Raw genomic sequence first — 27561 nt, forward strand, 5'->3', positions numbered from 1 at the left:
GCAGCTCGCTTGTAGCACTCGACATGAGAGCATCTCTGTGGTGTTTGGCCGTGCCGGAGCACCATGCAGAGACGTTTACGAGTCTCAGGAAGAAACAAATGTGCAGCCATTCAAGTTTCCATAAACATTCAGAGCAGAGAATTTTTGATTTAGCATCTAGAATTTGGCCAGACAGAGCAGGCCATATTTCAGCGCATAACCCCTGTTCTCACGTTAATGTAACTAAACATGTTAACTCATCGATAGTTCTAGGGCCTCTATTATAGCTGCCTCTATGCGTTACCTCGTCTATCATTAAAAAATATAGCTCTTTTAACTGTAGTTAATCCTTGTTTATTGCCTAATTATAACCAAGGGGAATTTTGGGGGAAAAATGAAAAAAAAAAAGGTGCACTGCAAGGCTCTCAATCGGTTTTTTGAACAGACCCGTGGATTCTATTTTTATTTAGCGCGATTTACGTGCCGTTTCCGCCGGGTGCTCGCGGGAGGAAACAGATGCGCGCGGATTGTACTGCAGTTCAATTCCTGGGAGAGCCGCTGATCCGCGCGCGCTGCGCTCTCCATCATACCCTCTACACGGCCATGCGCGCCGTTCGCACGCGAGCGCCAGCTTCAACATCACCGACGGTCACTGTCTGTTTCCGCGTCTGCCCTTCTGCGTTTCCTGTGCGTTTCCACTTGCGTAGGTCCGAGTCGATGATTTGGCGCAGGTTTCCCTTTCCCAGGATGTGCAAGTGGGGCAACGAACAAAAGCTGCATGTTTTTATAGCAGTCTACAGCATTGATCTCCAACCGTAGTCCTGGAGTAACCTTGCAATGCATGTTTTATTATTTTCGTAGGTCTAACACGCCTGATCCCTTTACTTCACTGCTTCTGAGTCGGTGTGGGCTTTAGAGGAAAGGAAATGTACAGGACATGGATGCTCCAGCTCAACTGTGACCTGTGTGATAGCAGTGCGCCACCTTAGGGTTTTACGAGGGAGCTCACGGCCTGTTTCACTGAATAAAAGTGATGCATTGAAATGCAAGGGGAAAAAATCTTAAAAATTGACTTGTTTTTACCATTAATTCTATATGTGAAGTATTTATTTTCTTCATATGTCTTTGTATTTCTTATTCATTTCCTATTTTTAATTTATTTACACAGTCTATGGAGGGTTTATTATTAGGTTTTTTCTGAAATTTGTTGTCAAGTTGTTGTCAAATCATATGAGAAGGAAAATTTAATATTGTTCTGTCAGGATATATGACTAACTACCATTTTCCTGCCTACATGTGGCAATAGGGTAAGTTTAGTAAAACAGGCTCTTTTTTCAGGCCAATGTTTTATCCCAAAATGCTTTTGCCTTTTACATGTTTCTGCTATATTTGTTTAAATATTTCCTTTAGTATTTAGTCTTTTAATACTCCATATAATATATATATGTTTTACTTCCCAGCGTTAACTCTGGAAAATTCCAGACACACGCTAGACCTAGTGACCCTCACTCCCTCTTTAGACTCAGACATTTAACATATCATCATCCTTTTCCTCATCTCAATGATTTCTCAATGATTTCCTGCCTTCTTCCTCTTCTTCTTCTTCTTCTTCTTCTTCTTCTTCTTCTTCTTCTTCTTCTTCAGATTAAACTGCCACAACTGTACTCAATATGTTTCTCAAGAATCAATCTCTTAAAAAATCATAATAAATATTTAAATAGCGTTTTAATCCTGCATGTAATATGTAGAAACTAAATACTGGTGATGCAATGTACTTAATAAAGAAAAATGTATTAATAAAGGTGATGTTGAAAATAGCTCATACTAAACCTCACTCATATGTGGGATCTAGAAAACACAGAATGTAAATAGCATGAATATTTCCAGTAAGCCAAAGATACCTGGGTGACAAAGTACTTGGGACACATTTTTAAGTATAATGCACCCATAATTTTTGTATAGTTTTATGTGCATTACATTCTCTTTGGCTTTAGCTGTGGGTGTACTTTTTTGTATGAATTTCCATAAATACAATGTACATGTAGTACATGTAATATCGGTGTGTTCATCATCTGTAATCTGTTATTAATTGTTTCTACATCATCTGTAATGTGTTATTAATTGTTAAAACACACACACGCACACATGCATATATACATACACACACACACACACACACACACACACACACACACACACACATATATATATATATATATATATATACACACACACACACACACACGTATATATGTGACATGACAAAAATGATATTGCAGCATGATAAATGCCACATTTTATACATTGTACTATAAATAACAGTATTTGGGATAGAGTAGATTCTCATGCACTGAGCAGTAAACAGGATACAAGTGTGTTATTCTGAACACAGCCAAATACTGTTGAGACACCAGACACACAGTTCTATCCACTATCTGGCCCCTCTTTTTCTGTTTCTTAATAGGACAGATTAGTCAACTCTTTGCGTCTTACACTGGTTTCATTATATGAGTCTAAAGTTTATCAATTAGGACTTTTAGTATTTTTTAGTTTGATAGTAGTTTATCTGAAGTTGGACACAGATCCTTGTGTTGTTCTGAGCACAGAGAAGAGTTTGATGCCAAAGTAGAAGCTGTGTGTTTACAGCCACTCTAAATGCTAATCATTCACCATGCTAATGAAGTGTGGGAGGATGGGCAAGCTGAACATGTGCCTTCCTACTCCAAGGTTAAATTAAGCACAGCACTCGCCATCCTGAATAAAAATGTTTTATTATTTAACATTTATCATGCCCCAAAAAGTACACAAACAGATTATGGACACTTATCTGGGTGATTTTAAGGTTAATAAAAGCTTGGTTTTAGTGGACTCCAGTCAGAATAATCTTATAATGATTTTATTTGACTTCATGAAAACTACCCTTATCTGAACAGATTGTATTATGGTTAAGGTAAACAAAGATGAAATTTATTTGCTGTTGTTTGCTAGTGCTAAGCTAATAACAGAGTGAAAGAGTTGACAGCTAAGGATTTACTGTTAGAAATAAATCGCAGATGCAATTTCCCAATGCAATATGAAATTATGTGAGTGTGGTGTAGACAACAGCTCCATCTAAGGGCCAGGGAAAGTACAGAGAGGTTCATCACTACAGCTGAAATAATTCAGTTCAATTTAGTGGTAGTGTCGACGTTTTATAATAATAATAATAATAACAACAATAATAATAATAATAATAATAATAATAATTGTTATTATTGTTGTTATTATTATTGTTGTTGTTGTTGTTGTTGTTTATTAAAAGCAATATTGATTGATATAATAGAGCTTTCAAATAATTTTGTTTAGAGTTTTGTCTGCATCTGAGAGTAACTGTTGATAAATCAACAAATTCTTTTCTGCTAACCATGAACCAACAACAGCCAGCAAAATGAATCTATGTTTATTTTGTCATAGCTACAATATAATAATAATAATAATAATAATAATAATAATAATAATAATAATAATAATAATAATAATAATAATGAAGAAGAAGAAGAAGAATTGTTGCTATTGCTGTTTATTTTCTATAAATATTGCCATTTCAAATAATTTATGGATATGGTTGCATTTAAGTAATCATGAATGTGTATAGTTGTTTGCATAATAAATAATTAGGATTAGGTATATTTTAGTTTTTTGTTTTTTTTAACTGTCAATATATTTCATATTGTAATGACTTTAAGAATGAATGAATGAATGAATGAATGAATGAATGAATACAGTATATGCTTGATGTATTCCAATGATATGATATTTTTATTTAAAAAAATGTTTTACAGCATGTGAGTAGACTTTATCACATACATGTTGAAATCAGAATATATGAGGGCTTTTTCTTTTTTTTTCTTTTTTCTTTTGAGAAATTATCTCCATAGCATCTCACTGTGCCATCTACTGGTGATGCAAACGTAAAAAGATTCAGTGGTTTTCGTTCTTAGTCAGTTTGCAATGCTTCACTTGCAGTACATTAAAAATCTGTGACAAATGTGTTGGTAGAGTGTAACAAAAGCAAAATTGTGTGCAACAAAAGCACATAACACACAATAATCATAGTACTGCATAACTGTATGCCTGGATGAAGAGCACATTGGCTGCTTGCTCCACCTCAGTAAGATTTATTTAAGCATTCAGCTGGCAAGCCCTGGTCAGGCACAGAAAACTGCAAAATATCATTTGGGTTTCTGGGAGAGGTATAAAACTTGGGTTAATTATTGTCTTAAGTGCTGTCTTAAAACCCAGAAAAGATGACACTTTGCCCACCATTTGATCAGTGGGTTACGTCATACATTTTTCTGCCAAACAGTGACATGTAGAGATAAATTCTCTTTACAAAGGAAAAGGTAAATCATGAGAATGATGTAGGCCAATTAAAGTTGGTCGAGCCAGTTAAATAATTATAGCCTATTTTTCTACCTACCATTTATTATCCTTTTTATCATTTTACATATGCACAAATTTTAATGTGGAAAGAGGTTTGTCTTTTGATGAGTGAAAATGAATCAGTCATCATAAGTAAATCAAATTAGGATTAGAAACGATCTGTGAAAAAGGTGAACAAAAGAAATTTTGTGACATGCACATCTGCTTGGGTCATGATTCTTAAGACTAGCTACTGGATAACTGTGGCATAAACTGGGGTGATTAACAAAGATATTCCTGCAAGAAATATTTTCTAATATTACTAAGAATTAAAAAAGAGAAATTTTGAGAAAAAATATTAAAAATCATAAGCATCTTCATTTGGATTTGGATATGGATTTGGATCTCATATATAAGATGTTTTCTGTATGTGGGTTATGAAATATCTCAGTGTCAAGACACTGTCACCTCTGAATACTAAGAGTATAGGTGTGTGACAAACAGCCGCACTGCAGACATGGCCATGGGTTGCAGTAAGGAGAACTTCTCATCAAATCAATCAGTGTACACTTTGGACAGTGTAAAGCACACACCTACACCACTACACTGCCCTAAAACAAAAACTGCTGTCCCGAAACAAACTAAATGTCACCTAGATAAAGTCATTGGCAGAAAGGTGAGTGGGGAGAACTGAAAAAGCTTCATTAATTAATGTCCAAATACTGCAAAACAGGTTTCAAGATTTTTTAAATCTTTGTCCTGAACCTGGTGAACATATTTCTGCCAAAATGACTAAATGGATTGATTAATACACGAAAATACTACAGTATTAATGACAGCACAAGACTGAAGGAAATGCTTGTGCCTCATGGAATTAGTCTTGTCTCTGTGCAACATCATGCAAAGCAAGCTTTCAGTAATATTGCAGCCCATGTGTTTGAGTGTGCATGATAAGAAATAGACAACCGCTGAATTGTTTGCATGCCTTTACCTGGTCTGCTTTTGAACACATCTGGTCTTCTTTCCACACAACTGTGCTTCCCACTTGTTCTGAGCTGCTAACCTCAATGCTGTCTTCCTTTTAAGATAAAAGCAGCAATGACTAGATGGCACAGAAATGCAGGTGCATAATTAAGGGTGAAAGGGTTTAAATACACTACAGTAAACTGAGTCATTAAATGGTATGTTTAATTAAGGAGTAAATGTGCTGGAACAACCATGTTTGGAACATCCTGTGCATCACAATCTATTTAAACATTTCAACTCGTTTTAAGAAATCTGATTTATTTACTCATTTAGTTATATTCTGAGCTTACCCTGGTGAAACCATCCATACTCATAGTCTCAATGGTATCTAAAATGTAATGTTTAATGATAATTTAATGATATTTGATGCTTACAGTTAAGATCACACACTGAAATAATACAAACTGATGCTTCTTCTCCAAACTATAATACACAAATTGTGAGTTTTCATAAAAAATTCACAAAGTTTTCATAAAGTTTCAAATGAATATAGAGAAAGCATCATATGTTATGCATAGGCTATATATAAATCTCTATATAGCCTGTTTGCAGAATTCTTAAAAAATGCATTAAAAGACCCAGTTACACAGAGTTATAGCACCATCTGCAGGAAAACATTTTTGTTTAGCTGCTTTAAATCAGACATTACGTTTATAATTATTGTAATCTGTGAAAAATCTTTTAACAAAGGTTAGCTTCAATTCAGTGATGTTTTGTCTAAACTTAAGAAACATAAACTCGTTTCATACTTGCATTGGGTCACCTTTAAAGGACCTTGTTATGACTTCAACTATTGAACTCACATTTAAAAGAATATGAAACGAAGGATATTGAAAGGAAGAAGGTGTCGTGTCCTAAATACTTTTTTATTACTTAAGAAATTGCTTCTTTAGTTTGTCTTTAAAATAATAAATGATTAGCTCTGTACCAATAAACTCTTACATTTTAAAGAATTGAGAATAAATACGAAATAATAAATTTACCAGTTGAAGTACCACAAACAAAACTTTGGAAGTGTTGTTTTGTTCTGTTCTGTTCTGTTCTGTTCTGTTCTGTTTTGTTTTGTTCTGTTTTGTTTTGTTTGGGTTTTTTGATTGTTTGTTTGTTTGTTTTGTTTTAAATAAATTTATAGATTTGTTAGTTTATAAAATCCAGTACCAGGACGTTACACAGCCAGCAGGGGGCACAAGGCACCACTTTTATTAGAACTGCTGTGTCCCTAGTAGACGTTTTGGGTTATCATACATGGACCTTAGTGGATCAGTCCTATAAGAAAATTATATATATATATATATATATATATATATATATATATATATATATATATATATATATATATATATATTTAACAAATGAATAAAAAAATAAGTATGAGGCATTAACAGTTGTGCAGAACTCCAAGATATGATGGTGTTTTAAGTGTTTAGCTCAGCAGAAACATAATGACACCCTATAATTCAAATGCATGTATATTCAAGAAACTAATTCCAGGTTTAAAGCTTGACCACTGGCAGTTACGTCTGAGTTCAAGGTTCACTTGAAGGTCTTGTTTACTGCCCATTGTAAGACTGTTGGCCAGTATATGTGGTTGCATGACAATATGCAGTAAAATAAGTAAAGTAAAGGCTGTGCAGATACCATATATGCAAATGTATACTTAAGTCTGCAAGGCCATAGGTCATACCGCACTAATTCCTGGGTGTCAAGAACACTAGTCTTATAAATATGACTCTTAACTGATGAAAACAACAGGACAGTTGCAAGAACATAAAAGTTGTGTCATAAATCACATATATGACTATTTCTGAGTATTCCAATCTATAAGAAGTACCAATAAATCTAGCTAAGTATAAAGTTCACCAAACATATATAGATGAAGGGTTAATGCATGCATTATACACTCCTCTGTCCCACTATGAGCTAACTAATGATAGGAGGGTATTTCTGGTATAGCCCGGTTTAGTCTAAGGTATAGTGTATGAATGCCAGAACAAGAAAAATAGTGAACAAACTACATAGGGCAACAAATGTTCCTCACTCACTCTCACTCATTTTCTACCGCTTATCTGAACTACCTCGGGTCATGGGGAGCCTGTGCCTATCTCAGGTGTCATCGGGCATCAAGGCAGGATACACCCTGGACGGATTGCCAACCCATCGCAGGGCACACACACTCTCATTCATAAATGTTCCTTTAAAAAAAAAAAAGAGGGAAGGAAATCTTGGGAGAAGATCTGAAAATTATGGCATGTCCTCAAATGTTTTGGCAACTCTTTCTTTAATCAGTGTAAGGTAGATGTGAAGCTGTATTAAAGGTTTTGTATATTTTCTCTGTTTAAAAGTCAATTATTGTGTTACATCCGTAATTGTATTTTTTAAGAGCTAGGTCAATTGCTTGGGATCTAAGCTATTAAAGAATGGACTCTAATAGTATATACCTAAGACATTATTGCCTAACAGTGATTGACGATAATTTGATGTCTCTTGCAGATATAGAGCTACAGAAATTATAGGTTAAGAACCAATTTAACAAAGTGAAGTGCTGACCAAGGAATATGTAAATGGGAATAGTGCTGTTTTGCATCATTTGGAAGCCTGTTTATCGTTTACATTAAAGTGTAGGCAATTAACATTTTAGCCTGGCAAGTCAAGCATGACAGATCTCTCTGCACATTTGTGCTACAGAAGCAGATCTACCTGTCTGGGCCAAAAAGGAAAGACTAAAATAATTAATAATATTTGCTTCAAGGACATAAATCTGAAAATGATCAAATATAGAAATCAAGGAAATAAAGAAATAATGAATAAATAAATAGAAAATATAAAAGAATATAAATATTGAGTACCAAATTTATAAACTTTTAATTTGAAAATAAATATAGAAGTACTGTTTTATTTGAGTTTAATCATTTAGATTTGTCTTTGTTCCTCATACATTACACAGAATCATTAATCGATTTTAAACAACAATATTTGTTTATTTGTTCAGACATTCTTTCATTTTAACAGGTTGGAGGTACTGAACAGACTTCATACATTCATTCATTCATTCTGTCATTCTGTCATTCTGTCATTTGAAAAGTAGCACGAGCGTCTGCTCATGCAATTGGGTGAGTAAATGACCCATCGCCCTTATAATGGCTATGTCTTAAATTCATGGATTTTAAACCTAGGCACCCTCGATGTCTCTAAGATTGCTCGAGCTCTGTATAGAGCTGACGTCACTAACGGTCGCACTTGGAAGTGTTCAGGGCGCCGTTTGAAACACAAGGACAGCTGTAGGTAGTGGACCGTGCAGCCGCAGGGCAGCGACATATTTCCATCTTTTGTCAAATAAGTGGGGCGTAGACACTGCGAAATGGAGGTAATATCAACTTAATCAGGTTAAACGGACTTCGTATTGTGTTGCTTTCTGCAAATGTAAAATGTTAAGAAGATAATAAATGCACTGTAGAGTAAATGTTTGAAGCCGCGTAGCCCTGCACTTCTGACTAGCTAGTTGTCAAACCCTCACTCGTTGTGTTCTGTCTATTTTTTCTGCCTATATATTTAATATCATGCTCTCTTAAATAGGATACAGAGAAACGTTATATGTCGGCTTCAGTTTTTCGAATAAAGACTGAAGGAAACGTTGTTGTTGTTGTTTTATTCGCTGTTTTTACAGGAACAACCGACGAGTTAGTGAAGTAATAACGTTAATATAGAGAGATATCAATCCGTTTATTTTCAAACATTAGCCAGGTGGTATGTTATGTAATATTGAATGTTATTTTTGAACGTTTCTATGGGTTTAGAGCGCCTGCAGTGACTCTAAACGTGAGACAAGTAGCTAACAACATGGAGGAAAAGAGCTTGTAAAATGGCGTTTGTGCGCGAAGGCGCTTGGAACATTCCAGACTTCACTGCGGTTATTCTGCTCGTTGTGTCGTGTGGGCTTTTAACTAAAGGCCAAATAAGCCAATGATTTAAATTCAACAGCGATTAATTCAAGGTTTAGAGTTGTATTGTATCTTACTTCAACATCCTAACCGAATAAAATGCTAACAGCTAGCTAAGCTAACGCAGGGAAATGCTAATGCTAATAAGTCTCGAGCTGCACTGTATGCGACAGGTGTTGTTGTTGTGAGGTTGTTTTATTATTGCTTTCTCGCACACCTTAATGCAGGGGTTCTCAAACCAGCCATGTAACCCACTAACTGTAAAATAAAACGAATCAGATGTCAGGATCATCGTGTAAATATGTACAATATGTTGTATTTATTCGGGATGAGTAACTATAAAATCACAAAAATAAATATAACAGTTTTGGTTATAGAAATGTGTTGTTTTCTGCACTGTAACAAATTTTAAAAAAATGAATAAATTATTATTGTAATACATGATGATTATCATTCTTAATCATAATATTATCTGAAGCATGTTGTCCTGATCATGGAGGTTAGCTGGTTATGTTTACTAATGTATTAATCCAAACAGGGTAAAGAGAGTAAAGAGCCAGAACAGCTGAGGAAGCTCTTCATTGGTGGTCTAAGCTTCGAGACAACCGAGGACAGTTTACGTGCACACTTTGAGCAATGGGGAAAGCTTACAGACTGTGTGGTTAGTGACGTTTCTGTGCTGTTCAAGACTTGACACCTTTTTGTACAGTATAACAATACTTTTAGTAACGGAACACTCATGGCTATATCAGGACTATAGCCTTTTACTGATTGCATCTCTGTGCAGGTGATGCGAGATCCAGGGAACAAGCGGTCACGGGGCTTTGGTTTTGTAACATACTCCTGTGTATCTGAAGTGGATGCAGCCATGGCAGCTCGACCGCATAAAGTGGATGGTCGCGTTGTTGAACCGAAACGGGCAGTTTCCCGTGAGGTATGATGAAAACATTGCACCCTAATAATGAACATTTTTTATTTTGCAGTAATTGCATGATTAATAATGTATTAACATAGTGTTTCCTGCATTATCTAGGACTCAAATAAACCAGGGGCCCACTTGACGGTGAAAAAGATCTTTGTTGGTGGGATTAAGGAGGACACTGAAGAATATCACATACGTGAATACTTTGAGCAGTATGGGAAGATTGAGAGCATTGACATTATGGAGGAGCGATCAACGGGGAAAAAGAGAGGGTTCTGTTTTGTAACGTTTGATGATCATGACACTGTGGATAAAATTGTAGGTAAGGGAAAATATTTTTTGGCAAATTTTTTTTATTTTTGTAACATACTTAAACTTAAATTTTCTAACTGCTTTTCTCTTCAGCTCAGAAATACCACACCATAAACTCCCATAACTGTGAAGTCAGGAAAGCACTGCCTAAACAGGAAATGCAGGCAGTTTCTAACCAGAGGTGTAAGTACCATATAGAATATAAATATGGGATGTAGTAAAGTCCAACCAAACTATTATTATTATTATTAATACTATCAAATGGGATTAGCTAGATAACTTTTCATCTTGTCTTTTTTCTTTCTTTTAGATCGTGGTGATAATTTCATGGGCAGAGGAGGCAATTTTGGAGGTGGTAACTTTGGTAGAGGTAAGAAAAGAAATTGGCATTAAAGTCATAGCCCTCCTTTTGCTTTTTTTAATCTGGAAGAAACTCCATCATCAACTTGGTTGTTGTGCACAGGTGGCTATGGAGGAGGCCGTGGAGGCTATGGAGGAGATGGCTATGATGGATTTGGTGGAGATGGTAAGCTCTCCATTAACAGAACTTCAAAGAGGGGAAAAGTGGCTTAAAGCACTGTTATTAATATTATGTTTATATTAATTAGTGTACACACTCAGCATCAATTCAGGTTTTGTCTATTTAAGCATTAACCAGCATTAATTTATAACCTGATAGATTTATTGTGTTGTGTGCTCAGGTGGGAACTATGGCGGTGGTCCAGGTTATGGTGGTGGGCGTGGAGGATTTGGAGGAGGTCCTGGTTATGGTCACCAGGGTGGAGGAGGAGGAGGTGGATATGGTGGAGGATATGACAACTACAACGATGGACGCAACTTTGGCGGTAAGATATTAGAAGGCGTTTTTTTTTTTTTTACATACCTGCTGATTGTTCTACTGAATTATTATTCACAAACGGACTTTTATTGTATATAGTGTTTTTATTTGTATAAATTTGGAAATTCACAGTGGTCTGTTGGCTCCTCTATTAAGTCACCTAAGCATGTTTTACGCTGACTTTTAAGGGAACTTTGGTGGAGGAGGAGGTGGAAACTACAATGACTTTGGGAATTATGGGGGGCAGCAGTCAAACTATGGCCCCATGAAAGGAAATAACTATGGAGGAAGGAACTCAGGTGGACCATATGGAGGTGAACTATTGATCTCAGACTGCTCTATACAATAATGTCACATAAGAGATACTGTAGATGAGAATGCTAGGGTTTGTTTTTTTCTTTTTTTATGTTCTCAGGTGGCTATGGTTCAGGTGGCGGTGGTGGTGGTGGCAGCTATGGGTCAAGGCGATATTAATGTGTATATATTTATGGTAAGTTATTTTTAACAATCTAATTAATGAGTCTTAGATGTGTTAACCTAGAATAATTATTTGTTTTATCCTGTATCTATTCAACAGGCTTCAGGTGGACAGTTAGCAGGAGATGAGATGAGTGGAGAGGAGATGAGAGGAGAGGAGAGGTCAGGAAAGCAGCAGGTTACTGTGAGAAAGCCAGGACCTGCTAGTCAGAACACTAAAAATGGAGACATAAAAGAAGGACTGTTTCCACTAGCTACAATGAGCAAGGGTGTAGCCAGATACTCATGACCTAGTATGTGTCAGTGTATGTACATTCCTTTAATCTACTTTGCTAGATTTTTACCCCTTCTCGTTTTTGCCCATTTCCGAAACTTCTTTTGAGCTTTTTCAGAGTGCTATATGAAGTGTCGTAGATATTGAAGTAAGCTTTTGATTTATATGGTCTTAAATGATTTTCTCTTTAGATTACTAGATTTATAACTTTGATTTATAGGCATTTTGTTATTAAAAAGTCACAAACTAGCTGCCAACTATGGTATAATTTTTGGTTGCAGTAATGTTTTGGTTTCATGGCAGCGATGCTCATCAGTGTCAAGTGTAATTTTCTGTTAGTGTGTTTGTGCTGTCTTGCATTGTATGCAAAAAGATATAAGCAGTATAGTCTTATCAGATTGGAGGGCATGTAAAAGATTCATTTGTAAAACAGAAATCTAGATTGTTAAACTACATTTGAAAAGTGAAAAAAGAAACCAGATTAAATAAAATGTAGAAAATTTCCTAATCAAAGTTTAGTGGATCATTGAGTCTGGAAGAAAGTGCAGTTTTGAGTGTTTGTTGAATGTGTCCTAATGGAAGTGTAGTCAATGAACCCAGAAATTTCAACACTTCTTGGTGATAATATATATCTTGCTCTTATATATGAGCAAAGGCGTATGGAGATCTAGCCAAAGACCACCAAACAGGTCTCAGTTGACCAATGTGGATGTAAGACAGAGCTTCAACTGGACCAGACAGCGAGTTGTGTCAGAAAAGAGGGAGAAAAAAACAAGGGCACATCAAGAGCCAAGTCTGTGGAGCAAAGTCATCAGGTGTCACACCAGAAAGCTAGCATCTGTTTTTTTTCCTAAACTAGCCTAACATCCAAGAGCAGCTGATGCTAGTGATGAAAGGCTAGCAAGTACCTGGACCCAAGAGGTGTGACAGCCAATGCTAGCCAGCAAAGGCATTGAGTATGAGGGATTGAGACACAGGTGAATAAGAGACAGCAAAAGAAGAAGGAAATGACATGTCTTAGGACCAGGTAAGAGTAACCATTCTGCTTAATTTACAGATTGAATCTGAAGCGGCTGCTCAGCAAAACTTGTATGACACGTTTTCAGCGAAAGGTCTGGATGGGTAAGATTAATTCCTCAAAATATGTGTGGAAAGTTGTACAGTATCCTCCCATAGCCACAGACATTCTCAACTAGAAACTACAGTGAAAAACTTCTCTGTTATTTACAATACAGGATAGATAATGATGCTGGGCTTTAAACTTTACGCTAGTTACAAGTCTTAGCTTCAAGTGAGGATTAAAGGTTTTCATAGATTGAATTTAAATTTTAAATTGATAATCTTTATACTTATTGGTATTCAGAGTGGTTAAGACTTCTTTATCATTATAAAAATTCTTTTGTGACGTTTGAGAGCATTCAGGTATTTTGCATCTGTGCGCATAATAATGAAATTAATTATTTCATCCACAAAAGAAAAAGCTCACCTCAGCAATCAGGCCAGTGTGCAAATAGAAGCCCAAAGGTTAATTTTCTCACATTTTACTACATATTACATTTTTCCTGCTTTAGCTAACCAGAGCTAGTTTACCATCTAATTAATACTGCAGTAGTGCACTAGGACCATCTGAGAAACAATGACTCTAGAAAATGCCGAAAGTCAGAATGAGCAGAATGCACATACAAATAAGATGTAGAAATGTGCAGTATAATCTTAATTTAATGCTACTAATAGACCTACACATAAAAATCAGAAAGTTTGAAAAAGTTGTGAAAAGGTTTGTTTAAAATGGATATATAATATAAATGCTATTAATAATTGCTGATCACATCCATTTCCAGAAGTACACAATATAGGCAAAGGTTTGAGGACACCTGACCATCATGCCTGCATGTTTGTTTGTTTGTTTTTTTTATTAAATAATTTTTTAATTAATTAATTTATTTTTGTATATGCCAATCTACATTTAGTCCAATTGAGTACTAGTGAGATCAGGCACTAATATTGAGCAGGTAATCCTGGGGAACAGTCAGTGTTTCAATTCATCCCAATGGTGTTTTGAGGTCAGGAGTCTGCTCAAGTTCAAATCCAACCTTGGCAAACTGTCATTATGGTGTTTACTTTGTGCACAGGGACACTGTCATACTGGAACCGGTTTGGACTGCTTAGTTCTAGAAAAGGGAAATTTTTAAAGCTAAAGCAAACAAAGACATTGTATACAAATGTGTACTTCCAAATTTGTGGAAACATTTTGAAGAAGAACCACACTGGTTTGATGGGCTGGTGTCTACAAACATTTGGCTATGTTGTGTAAAATATAAAGTGGTGATGAGCTTTACCCAAATAGGTTGGTATGGAGAGCGAATTTGTCACTGACATTTTATTAAATGTGTCAAATATATTTGGCCTTTATTAGATATAACTGTAATTAATATGTGGTTCTTATGTGGTTATGGGAGGATATATTTTACACCTAGAGTACATTTACTTATTTTTTTAACTGGATAGCATAGGTTTTCTCATATAATAAATACTTAGATTTGTATGTCTTTAATTTTCTTTTAAATAAAGGTGTTTTACAAATCTTTGAGTGTCCTCATTTTTTATAATTTATTGTAATATCATTAAAAAAACACAGAAATGCAAGTTTTCAAAGTGTAATTTAAAAAAAATTGCCATCTAGTGTAATGAGTAAGACAGGATATTTGTTTCTTTGGTTTGAAGGACAGTAACTAACAATTAGTCAATCTCACCCCAAATCCTTTTAATACATGCCATAAATCTTCAAATATGTTCTTCAATGACATCATGAAATGAATTGTCCAAGTAAATTTGAGCTCTTCAGCTTATTTCAATCAATAAGTAGCTGCATGAACACGAACAGTCTTACACAAAGTGGTGCCAAAGTGCACATCATGGATTTGTGCCAAAGGGCTTCCCAAATATCATTACAGCTTTCAGATACATTGTGTTTTGTTTTGTTCATTTAAAAAAAAAAAGTCTTAATAGCTGGTTTTGTAGGGGAAAAAAGCTGTGTACGTATGTGACTTAAGTAAGAGCTGAACACATACAATGTTCGGTTTATAGTTATAGTTTCTCTGAGAGACATCCAATATTTTTAAGCTACATAATCCTCAGTTCCAGTGAAGAACAAAAAAAAAAAAAGCACAACTGACGTAAAATTGTGTAATTTTTATTCTTTTTGCTTATGTAAACTTAACATTGTTGCGAATGACTTAGACCAGATTAAAACAGACGTGATGTAAAATAATTAAATAATCCAGCTAGTTTTTATTATGATGTCAGTTGCGTAACTCAATTTGTAATGTATCATAAGCAACAGTACATTAGCTAAAGTGGATAAATCAAGCATAAACCTGCTATTCTTTGCATTAACAGCAGTGATGTCCAGAATACGTCCTTGAAGCAGCCGCTCCTGTTTGTTCGGTTTGGCTAATGGCTTTTGAAGTGCTGCTTTTTGGTTGAACTTGATGTTCAAAGATAATGGTTGTAGGTGAAAGAGCGCTACGGTATGCAAACGCTACGATATGCACAGCTCTCCGTTTCTTCTTTGTTTGTACAGCAGGGCTGAGAGAAACCATATTGTAGGTTTCATGCAGGCAACAGTCAAACAATAGAGGTGTTCAGATAAGGTGTGCTTTAGGCTGCCAGGTCTGAACTTGTGTGTCTGGTTGGCATTTTACACGCACGCAACACACCATTTGTTCTTTATAATGGATTGTTCTGTAAATAAAACTCAAAATGTACATTGTTTTTGGTTTATCAGATATTCACCATCAGTAACACACAGAAAGTCAAAAGTTCAAGTAAAATTAAATGAATAGTTTATTTATTTTTTATATATAAAGCACTAAGTCAAGAGATAACAATGCAATAGAATTTTAAATTAATATATAAAAACAGACTTTTCTGAGTGCCAGTGATCGCAACACAATTAGTAGCATTTTAAAACAGTACAATACAGTAAGTTGTTTGGTATTCCAATAGCAAATAAAATATAAATGTATTTACAAACCATTAAGATAAAACATTCTCAGATAAAATATAAAGAAGTACAAAATATAGGAGATATTAAGAATATTAAGAAAGTAGAATAAGCAAAAACTATATAATAGTTCTGCCGTCTTTAATGCTAAAGATTAAGCAAAAATGCCTAAAAAGTATTTTTTGTTTGTTTTCTTCTTTTGCATAGTACTTAGCTACAGAATTATGTAGTACCAATAATGAGAAGAAGCAGAAAAAGTGCTAGTTGCTCTTAACAAGAGTCTTTTTAATGCGTGGGACAAGGAAGACGTTGCCGTCTGACGTCTGCTGAAGGGAGTACTCGCTGGGGGAATAGGGCTTTCCCTGCTCATCCTTCAGCATGCTGAACACCTCCAGATACAGCGAGCTGAGCTGCTGTTTCATGTCCCTTAGACTGCTGCTGTTTTTGCTCTTTTCCTTCATCAGACGCTCCTTCTCCTCCTTGAGCGAGTCCAGCTCATACTCCAGGCCCATGATATTCTCCATCTTGCGTTTGCGGCAGTTTTGAGCTGCTACCTTATTCTTGCCACGCCGGCGAATGTCACGCACAAGTGCGAGCTGTGCCTCATTCAACTGATGCTTGCCCATCAAACTGTTAAAGTCATCCACTGGCAGGTTGATGATCAGCTCCACAGCGAATGGGATCTTCAAGGCTCTTGCTCTCTCCTCATCACGGGTGAGCCTCGCCTCTAAGCGCCTTTTCTGCTTGTCTTTGGTGAAGGGTGGTTTGGAGTATCCACTCGCCTCTGCCTGCTCTGTCTTTGGATGTTTAACAGTGTCCTCTTGTGCCAGAGTTACACCAGAATTCTCCTGAAGTGACTGTAGAGGGCTGTCACTCTGAAACAGCAGGGGAAACATATCAGAATAATCAGATTCCATGCTCCCAGCACCACTGTCCAGCTCGTCCATGTCAGAGTCACTGAATCCAACACCACCATCACTGTTCAGGGACTTCCCAGGAGAGCTCATTTTCGGACTGGCATCAAGAGACAAACCGGAATCTGAATCTGGGAATTCAGCCATTTCTTCATTTTTTTCTGTGCTGAAATTTCCAGGAGACAGGCTGTGCATGTCCATGGGATTGAGCAAAGGAGCATTTGGGAGCTCATCCAACTGTCCATCTGTGTTTTCCCCTTCACATGGAAGAGATGCACTGCTCACTTTAGCCTCCAGATCAGGGTAGAACATGTCGCAGAATTCATCTGGTCCAAAGCTTTCGTTTATGTCTGGCGTTTTCAAGTTTATCTGATTAACGTTGCTGAAAGCAGCATCGTAAGTGTTCATGAACTTCGGAGGGCACATATCAGCAGTTCCAGTGGTGACATCACTTAATTTAGGCAGATACTGGCTGTAGTTGGACTCCTGTACATTAGCAGGCTGGGCTGGGTTTACATAACCAGACATATCCAGGATCTCCTGGATGTTCAGGCAGTGCTAAAAAATAAAATAAGGGAACATAGTGTTATTTATGTAAGCCAACCCTAGTGTTGTGTGTGAGGCATACTATTAGCTTCTGGAAATGATTGTTAGTTAGGAAGCTAAGTCTATGTGGGTCTTGCCATTTAACACCATCATTTCTGGATAAAGCAGCGCTTTTAACCATGCTAAAATAACCAGTTCTACTAAAAATAGGAAGCAAAGCAAAAACAAGTGAAGAAAGCATTAACACAGGAGCTAGTAAACATGACTAAAAAAGGTGGGGTCATGTGGTTGCTTACTATGGTGACAGGCAGGTTGAGGCCACTGTACTGCACATGAGGTGGAAAGAAGCTCACATACAGTAAGGCTGTGCTACTAGTGTTTCCTCCTGACTGTTACCACTTGTGTCTTTAGCCCTATTCAGACCACAAAGGTTGCACAAGGGACCTGAGGTCATTTGGTTCTCTACAGGTGATACTCTGTAATTGAATTTCTGTCCAGTTCAGTAATGTCAGTGTTTTTGTCCATGTTCTGTTTACTAGTACTATTTGGATAGCAAGCTAATGCTGCATGGAGCACTGGAAATGTTTTTAGACCACTAAATGCCATGTTTGTCCAGTCTTTTTTTGATTGCATATCTAGAAAAGAATTTAATGCTTTGGATAAAACACTGCTACTTTACTCAATAACGAAAGACATCACCTCCATAACAGTCTACTATAGAAGCCCACTAAGTTTGCTAAAGAATTATCCTGCTGAAGATTTAATAATTTATCATTATTTTATTACAGCCATCACCATGAAAAATGAATACTGTCTGAATGACTTTTTCTCAATCTCTGAAAAAGTGAGTGTGTGTTTTGATCCATACTTGCAGATCCATCCAGGTCTGGTCCATAGGTCCTGGCAGCAGGGGATTCTGGGTAAGCAGGGGTATTTCTCCAGGCATCATGAGATGAGTGTTGTCTGTACAGGGAGGAATGGAGGGACCCAGACAAGGAGGAGCAGCCTGTAAAAAAATGGCCATTGTGTGACAACACATTATTTTGTCATATTATTATGAAGCGAATTCGAATGCCTTAAACATGATTTTATCGTTGAGAATGTGTGGCAATAAGAAGCATACCTCTGCTGGCTCCACTAGAGGAAACGTCTCTGCCAGAAGCTGCATGCATTCGTCAAATGACATGGCTTCTCCATCTTGTTCCGTGAACGCCACATTCTGTAGGCACAAAGCCAGGGTCATCCATATCAGACTGGTTTCACACCCAGAGTAAGAAAGACATCACTCCTGATGCTGATATCTCACACCCTCGTCTCTGCTCCATTTCCAATCAATAATTCAGCAATGAAACACTGTAGCATTAACACAGACCTAGATAAATATTACAGTAGGAGAGCAGTTAAAGGGAGGTGTTTCTCTGAAGCTGTAAGCCATCTACTCTGAAACCTGAACCACCTGAGTTCCCGTAATTACACTATGGCAGCAGTAACCCAGCAACCAGGCAGCTGCACCCGACTGGGTTAACAGCAGGGTGGGGCATTCCTAGAACCGAATCATGGGGTGATTCTACGTGCATGTGTGTGTGTGTGAGAATATCTGTGTGGAATGAACAGATACTGAGAGTGTTTTGTGTACGCATACGGAGAATATATTTACATAATAAAAGTATATTTAAATTCACAGAAAAGCTGACCTTTAGTATATACCTCTGCTGTGTACAAAAGGTTAAGTTTCACTGAATTTACATAGCTTTTTTAACAGCTACCAAAAAGGAGCAAATCTGCCAAAAAACGATTTTAGCAAGTAGAAAACTATCTTGAACATGGCCAAATGTATGTAACATTTCTTATGAGATTATCAGAAATAAAATATTACAAATGTATAATTTTGCTTTTTTTTCCCTCTAGATATGAGGAAAAATGTATAGAAACTGGTTTAGAAATAAGGTCTGAGAATTATAGATATGGTTTGTAATTTTATGATAGGAGATATTGCATAAACCTGACTATATTCAAAAGAGTTTCATTTGATAAGGTTTGCCATTTGTTGCAATCAGCTACTTCTTCCTGTGTGTAACATTTTTCAGCAGGTGTTATAAAATTACTGCCACTGCCAGTAATATTTCAGAGAAATATACAGACATGTAATTTATCACCATGTGAATATGTTATCGTTATCTAACCCAACCCTCACTTTGTGTACCTACTTGTGATGAAACCATGGCTTTGTTAGATTGCATCAGAAGGTTATTTGAGTTTGTGTGTGTGTGTGTGTGTGTGTGTGTGTGTGTGTGTGTGTGTGTGTGTGAGATTGCGTGTATGTGTATGTACCTGTGTGATCTCAGTAGGCGCAGTGTTGGCCTGTGTCAAAGTGTTGTTGACAGGCGTGGGACGAGGCACGAACTCTCCTGTCTCCTCATCAAGCTGTAACTGGGCGAGAAGCGCCTTCTCTTTCTCTCTCACGATCTGCTCTCTCTTCTCCTCCTCCAGCTCCTTCTGCCGCTGCAACTGCACCTCCTTCTGCCTGTAGCTGTAGTCAAACACCTCTCTGCCTGCTCCCAGGTCTATATCCTGCCTCCACAGGATATCAATCAGATCCATATCCTATAGAGAAAGGGGGGAGAAACAGCACCATTCAGCACCTTTCCACCACGCCCTGTGGCTCTCTGGGGATTTGTGATCCTTTTTTTGTTTCTATGCAGCAGTGAGCACGTAGCTCAGCCAAGCCTGGCTCACAACTCTGTTATCAATGTAGAGGACACAGGCATGAATAATAGATGCTTGTCTCCTCTTTCCTCAAATTACAGCAACCATCCACATTTTGTTAAAATCTAAAACTTAAAAAATCATAAAAAATGAATTAAAAAAAAAAGTGTTTTGTTCTGGCACCACTTTTAAGAAACACAGGTTACTAAGTACAGTATAAAGATTGCTATATACACAGAATATGTAGCTGAGGGAAAATGTATTTACTGCTGACCCTTTAAAAAAACCTGTAAAACATGCTGGCACGATCTTCCTTAACGCGTTTAACTCATGCATGAGTTGTATCTGTATGCTGAGCAAGCAGTGGATTAAGTTAAACTTTAGGTCATGTAATTGTCGTTTACATGACCAGACTGTTAAGAGGGCAAAGAGAGAAGGCCACTTGTGAATCTGATGTGTCCTTCTCATCCGAGCTTGTTGAAGTAGCCTTGAGATATCAGTGTAAATAACTGTCATGTCTCTCTCTGGCTAAAACATGCCAAGGACCTGCCCGGGGAGGGAAAAAAAACAAACCTAACCCACTCGCACATACCATGGAATTAAACCTAAAAGCTCTTAAAGGCTATAGACTAAAATGGATTTCTGTTAAACCCTGAGCAGGGAAGTATTTAATGTATACATATACAGTATAACACTCAAGCTATATGTCTAATCTTAGTTAAGCCTCGCAGCCTGGATAGAAAGTCAGTGAATACTGTCAAGCATGATAGAAATAAATGAGTAAAAAGATAGCTGAAGAGAGACAAGTCTTTAAAAAAGCTTTCTTTCAACATGTAAATTAGATGAAGTCACACAGCTCTTAAGAGCCCAAAAGTCAAAAATGTGGTGAGATAAACAGTCAGGCCTTCTATTTTACCTCCCACCATCTTTTCAGTCCATTTATTTACAGAAAGGAAACAGCGTAATCACTAGACTATTGTGTAAACTCTGTGTAGGTCAGAGAATGATAGGTTAGTAGCATGTGACTCTGACTTCTGTTAAGGAAGTAAAACATTTACTTCCTTCATCTTCTGAATGTTGATCACAAGGCCAACAGGGACTATACTAAGCAGAAGTGGTGATGTTCTGGTTTACTTATATGGAACCAGCTGCACTCTCACATGCTAGATATTGAAAGGAAAATGTAAAAACTACAGGGCATGTATAATACATAATGTGTATTGCTGCAAACAATTGGCATGGTATTTGTTTGTTTAAAAATCTTTTTTAAAAAGCTGAATAAAAAATGTTGAAATTAAATACTTAAAAAACAAACTCAAAAGTTATAGAAACTTAGAATATATAATATTACAAAATAATAATTCTGGTCAGCAACATGTGTGTGTGTTTATGGTCATATTTTTTTAATCTTGGTCACAAGAAGATAAAACTGCCAGATGAACCAATTTTTTCCCCCATCAACTTAAGATAAAAAACATTTTTTCCAAACAAATGAACCAAACTAGTAAAGTGTGTGTGCATGTATCTACATCAGTTCTGAATTCATTGACTTCTGGATTACATTTAAGCCATCCCAGCACCTTTTACAGCAGAGAGCTAAACTGGCAGCCGATGCTGTGAGTCTTCTAGATATCATTAATCTGCTCAGGGCAGACACGCTTTCCAGGCACAGATTATCGTCATGGAAAGGTGGGAGGAGAATGAGTGTGATGAAATATCTAAGCCAGAACTTAACTGATACCTCCAAGATGTACGAATCAACCTCTTACACACATACAAATCTCTCTCTTTCATTTTGTTTAAACTGACACAATGGATGGAAGTATAAGTTTGTTTGACTTGGATGTTTTTGCCGTTGGGAGTGTTTCTGTGGGAGTGTTTCATACTTTCATAACTTATCATGGTGTCAAAGGTAAAAGACCTGGCAATTCTTTGGAGAACAGGGATGTGAGGATGCCATACAAAAATCTAGAGTAGAGGTGGTTAAATGTCACCATACCACTTTCCAACAGCCAATTTTCCATTTAACACTTTTTTCTTTTTTATACTAATCCTAGAGATAATTAATGAAACTTAATTACATTATAACATCGAAAGCTCTGAAGGAGTTACAAGTTATATAATGCCAGCTCTGCTATGCTAATAAGATGCTCGCCAACTTGTTCCTTTATAAGACATGTGTTAGCAGAAGTCTATGCATGTTACTGAACAGAATACGTTCACCTATTAACAGCATGTGCTAAGGTCCAGCTGACAGACAACAGATATTCACAGGCACAGACCTGTAACTTATTCATGTTCAATCATAAACTACTGAGTACTTTTCCAGGATTTTTTAGTTATTTTGAAAATTGAATATGCAAAGTATCTTAAATAGCATTTGGAATGACATATAATATATATATGCGCTTGATAGATAGTAGTATCCTGCCCACACTAGAGCCACGTGCGTTTCAGAGAATATTACCCAGAAGTCATTCACACAGGTCAGATGTTCACTGTACATATCTGGTAATCTACAAAGTATATACCAAATGCACTACAGAAATAATCATTACACAAACAGTGAATGTAGTGCTCAGTACCCCAGTTCGGAAACCTGTAACATGTATTAATGTTTCTAAACTTCTGTTTGTTGTCTAGTTCCTATGGAAGTATGTGGGATGACAAATTTGTCCTGTGTTATTCTTCTGAAGCACACGTTTTTCCATTGTTGTAATATAGCACAAATAAACTTTACATTTAAAATACTTTAAAATGTACTTTAATTGACTAATTTACTTTATGAAAAGTAAAACAACAGAATATACTCATGACTAATATTCATTCCTTAAATTTTATTCTGTCAACAACTTAAAATAGAAGTTTTCATGAAATTTCTTTTATTCACCAATCTATTTTTAAGTACTACATCACAAAATATTCTGGACAGGTAACGATAAAATCTTTAAAAAATAAATTTTACATTTTGCTGAGTCTAATGTAAAGTAAACATTCTCTCGTTGATGTAGCTATGTAATGATCTTAACCAATGAATTATGTTGTTTTTTTACTACAGGTTTATTCTAACTATGGACTTACATTTGTTTTGTTTGTGTCACATTTGTATAAACAAGGGGGGTAATTTGTGTCCACCAAATTCATCACAGTTTTGATTTCTATTCTCAAAAACATCTGATTTATCTCACCAGATAATTACCAAGTTTTTGAACTGTATGTGAGCACGGACAATGAAAATCACCTCACTGTGCTAAACTCCAGCACTGACTCCATTACCATTTTTGACATTGTCCATTCTCAAACTTAAAAAGTAGTATTGTAATCAAGTAATCAAGCCAGATTCCATGTGAAGAAATGCTTAAATATCACTTCCTTATGATGTCATTTATTCATTTACAGAAACCAGTTTAGCCTGGTCATGGCACACTGGATCCAGAGCCTACACCAGGCTAAACCTGAAATAAAGGTATCAAACTGTCCTCTTCCTTGTCACAAGGTTGCTATCATTAATTCTCTTTTATCTAAGAAGTGGACTAGTAGTCCTCAAGGTCCAATTATGTACCTTAAATTATATAAAAGGTATACTATATTCACATTTTCAGGTAAAAGATATATAATAAAGGTACAAAAGATCTACCCATGGTCATACAACCCCAGCAACAAGCAAAAGTACCCGTATTTCATAGTGTGAATGGGATGCCGGTCCAGAATGGGGCATACATTAACACACTCAATCACTTTTTATGATTAATTTATCGTAGCTAGTCTTCCGACTGGCATGTCTTTGGGAGGTGGGGAAAACCCACACAAGCAAAATGAGACTGTGCAAGTAACCCGAGCTCGAGAACATATCACTTCCTCTTCTTCTAAAATAAGGGATTTGAAAGAGTTCAGTTGTTTTACTTTGTAAAAGTGGTTTGTCTAGGGAAAAAGTCTGCTTGCAAAACCTGTTTGTGATCCTGTTTATTAAACACCTCTATTGTACCTAAGAAAAATCCAGACCTGACACAAGTGTCCTAATCACCAAACCCTGCATTATTAGCATTATTCAAATAATATGGTGAAATGAAATCCGATCTTCAGACATGCTAATCCATATCACAGAGGTTCTTTAGATTTAGATTTTCCCCATTAAAGCCACCAATGTGTCCACTATTTCATTTACGCTTTTAGAATGTATTTAACTTGTTATTAATGAGTGTTGTACGTCAGCACTAAATGGACTAGAAAGATAAGGCCAGACTGAAAAATAGCGCCGCCTGCGATTGTGCAACGCGGCCACATAGAGTGTAGCGCAAAGGGCTGTAACCTGCCGTGCTGATAGCGTGCGCTCTCACGCAATGGGGCTGAGTGAATGGGGCGTCCCATCAGTTGAAGCGGAATAACAACCGATTTCGTCTAATTTCCTAGCTTAACGTGACATAAAACACGGTTATGGCTGGCTTATGTAGACTGTCCTTTTTCATTTCCCATACCGGGTTTGGCTGCACGGCACAGCTTCTATGACTCGGCAGAATTTCTTTCTAAGAGCGCAGAGAAGCGCTCTATCGGAAACAACACAGGAAACGCCCCCTGACAGCGACTAAAAACTCATCCTGCTTTGATCGTAAAGCTGGTTATTAAAAATGATGTAAATCATCCGATCCGGTGTTAAAGGTCGTTTATGTAAACACGACGATGACACCGATATTAACGCTAACACTACAGAAGAATGGAGATGATGTTCAGCCCGAGCGATAAACCAAAAGTTTCCAACATTACGCACTTCACACTACCATCAGTGACATGGAACGACACTGGCCTCCTTAGAAAAGTTCACATTTTTTTTGACATACAAATAAACAGATCAGATTAACACTCAGATGTCAAGACGTGAATGATTATAAAGAAATGATTTACCTGTTGATTAGGAAGCATTTTAGGAAGCTCAATCTCCAACATTTTTGGCAAAATTTACTGTCTCCCTTAACGAAGTAACTCCCTGTGTTTCAATGTTTTGGGTTTTTTTGTTTTTTTTTTTTTTTAAGAAAAAAAAATGGAAATATACAAACAAAACAGCCGAAATTAACCACCGACGCGATGCCAGCCGACGATGAGGGAAATACAGTCACTGGAGTTATGAAAATTTACGGGAAGCTCCAGGCATTTGATGGACCATCCCCGAACAGCCGGCAGCCAATCAGAATCGCTACTTGGGCTGATGGACTGTTCCGCCCCTTTCTACCTTCATACGCAACCACAAGCAATCAGGCTACTTCCTGTTTGAACTTTTCCCTAAGTGGAGACGTATGTTAACTATTATCTGAATTGCACAACCACTGTAAATGTGATTTTAAGGTCAAAATTAGGTTATCTTTTTAATTTGCGATCTTTGGAAATGCATCCAAATCCCCAGCTCTTTGCCATGCAATACTGAAGAAGTCTACCAGAAATGAAGCAGAAATGAAAAAGACATTTTTTCGGACATTGTTTTATTGACTGCTCTTACTTTACACTTAAAATATAGGGTTATATAACAGGAAACGACCAGTATAGGGGAGATCTATATAATAAGAGGAATTAGTGGTCGAACAAGTCTATCAGTGCTTTATGAATTGTACAGCATTTTATCACGATTATTAGCTAAACACATTTAACAGGATCTGAATCAGACCTGTTATAGCAGCAGCAGACAATTTATGAACTAAAATACATAGCTTGCAATGGATAGTGCGCTTCACCATGGATAGTGCTTTTCACTATGGATGGTGCACTTCACTATTGATAGTGCGCTTCACTATGGATAGTGCACTTCACCATGGATAGTGTGCTTCACTATGGATGGTGCGCCTCACCATGGATGGTGCGCTTCACCATGGATAGTGCGCTTCACTATTGATAGTGCGCTTCACCATGGATAGTGCTTTTCACTATGGATGGTGCACTTCACTATTGATAGTGCACTTCACTATGGATAGTGCACTTCATCATGGATAGTGCGCTTCACCATGGATGGTGCGCTTCACTACTGATAGTGCGCTCCACCATGGATGGTGTGCTTCACCATGGATAGTGTGCTTCACTATGGATGGTGCGCTTCACTATTGATAGTGCGCTTCACCATGGATAGTGCGCTTCACTGTGGATGGTGTGCTTCACCATGGATAGTGCGCTTCACTGTGGATGGTGTGCTTCACCATGGATAGTGCGTTTCACTATGGACGGTGCGCTTTACTGTTGATAGTGCACTTCTCAGCGACGTAATAGCAGTAGATTCCAACTCCAAATAAGCGCCCTGTCTGAGCTGGAAAGATGTACTGATGGCAAATATTTGGAATATAATATTTGGGGCCTTGAAAATCAGGTCCTAACCTGTGTGCTTGTAAAACTCTCCGTCTATCAGCTTGCGACCTCTACTGGCCACCTGCGCGCTTGTCAAATTTTAATTGGGCCCACAATGCCACATGCTGAATTTGACTTTTCTTGTTTTTCTGTTATTTTATTCTTATTTTTATGAAGTTTATCGCAAGCATTTGTGTTTGAGACAGATCCTAAAGGCTCAGCAGTGCGACCCTTAAATGTCCATGTATTTAGTGCGTACTTTTAACCTTCAAGGGTGCATGAAGAAGGTGCATACCTTTAAATCTTTAACCAAAAGTCTAATTAAAGGTGCAACTGTTGTCTTTAAGGTGTAGCTATGTACTTATTCATTTAAAATTTGCACTGCATTCACGTTAGCATGTAACAAGACACATACTACAGGTACAAAAGATGTAGTCTATACGGTACCATCCCAGTGACAACACATTATGTTTTGTTTGAGAGTGTACACCAAAGAGTTTTGAAGCTCAGTGAGGCAATTTGAATAATTTCACCAGGTTCAGTGACACCTAACTGTGAAGAATTTCACACTCTACCTCCAGTCTACGAACTTAGCCTGTGCCTGACTGAAAACTACACCAAGAACGAAACTTTTTTCTTTTCCCCTCTCTGTCTGAAGCGCGTCCGTGATTGCGCGCTCACGATTGGCAGCTCCACGTCGACATTCTTCCAGCTGTGTGCGCGACGCAGAAAGACACGGCGGCGATGAGGCGCCTGAGCGAGCACTTGGTCCGGGCGAAAAATAAGTAAATAAATAAATAAATAAATAAATGATTCAATTATCATCGAATAAAAACTTATGCGGTGGACATTTAGTCCTAGGTTGCCATATTTAAAAATGGTGCTTTCCCTTTTTGCTTTG

At 37.1% G+C, this 27561-nt stretch overlaps 2 protein-coding genes across 4 annotated transcripts; one reads left to right on the forward strand and one right to left on the reverse strand.

Annotated features, from left to right (window-relative positions):
- The first annotated feature begins 8622 nt into the window (after positions 1–8622).
- hnrnpa3 (heterogeneous nuclear ribonucleoprotein A3) lies at positions 8623–14693 on the forward strand. Of its 3 annotated transcripts, none has more exons than XM_060876570.1 (11): positions 8623–8770; positions 9883–10005; positions 10132–10278; positions 10378–10588; positions 10672–10761; positions 10889–10948; positions 11042–11104; positions 11280–11423; positions 11605–11730; positions 11832–11906; positions 13225–14693. In XM_060876570.1, exons 1-10 carry the CDS (start codon positions 8765–8767, stop codon positions 11888–11890), a joined length of 1029 nt encoding a protein of 342 aa, XP_060732553.1. In that variant the 5' UTR covers positions 8623–8764; the 3' UTR covers positions 11891–11906; positions 13225–14693. The 3 variants fall into 3 exon arrangements, with proteins under 3 accessions (XP_060732553.1, XP_060732552.1, XP_060732554.1); XM_060876569.1 differs by lacking the exon at positions 13225–14693 and adding an exon at positions 11994–12680; XM_060876571.1 differs by lacking the exons at positions 8623–8770; positions 13225–14693 and adding exons at positions 9228–9397; positions 11994–12680.
- A 646-nt stretch (positions 14694–15339) lies between these two features.
- On the reverse strand, positions 15340–25445 carry nfe2l2a (nfe2 like bZIP transcription factor 2a). Its single transcript, XM_060876573.1, has 5 exons — positions 25239–25445; positions 19965–20237; positions 18757–18852; positions 18502–18639; positions 15340–17645 (listed from the first exon to the last, which is right to left on the reverse strand). The coding sequence occupies exons 1-5, from the start codon at positions 25278–25280 to the stop codon at positions 16434–16436; spliced, it is 1761 nt and encodes a 586-aa protein (XP_060732556.1). The 5' UTR covers positions 25281–25445; the 3' UTR covers positions 15340–16433.
- Positions 25446–27561: the final 2116 nt, after the last annotated feature.

Source organism: Tachysurus vachellii, chromosome 8 (genome assembly GCF_030014155.1).
Source record: "Tachysurus vachellii isolate PV-2020 chromosome 8, HZAU_Pvac_v1, whole genome shotgun sequence".
NCBI classification, from domain to species: Eukaryota; Metazoa; Chordata; class Actinopteri; order Siluriformes; family Bagridae; genus Tachysurus; species Tachysurus vachellii.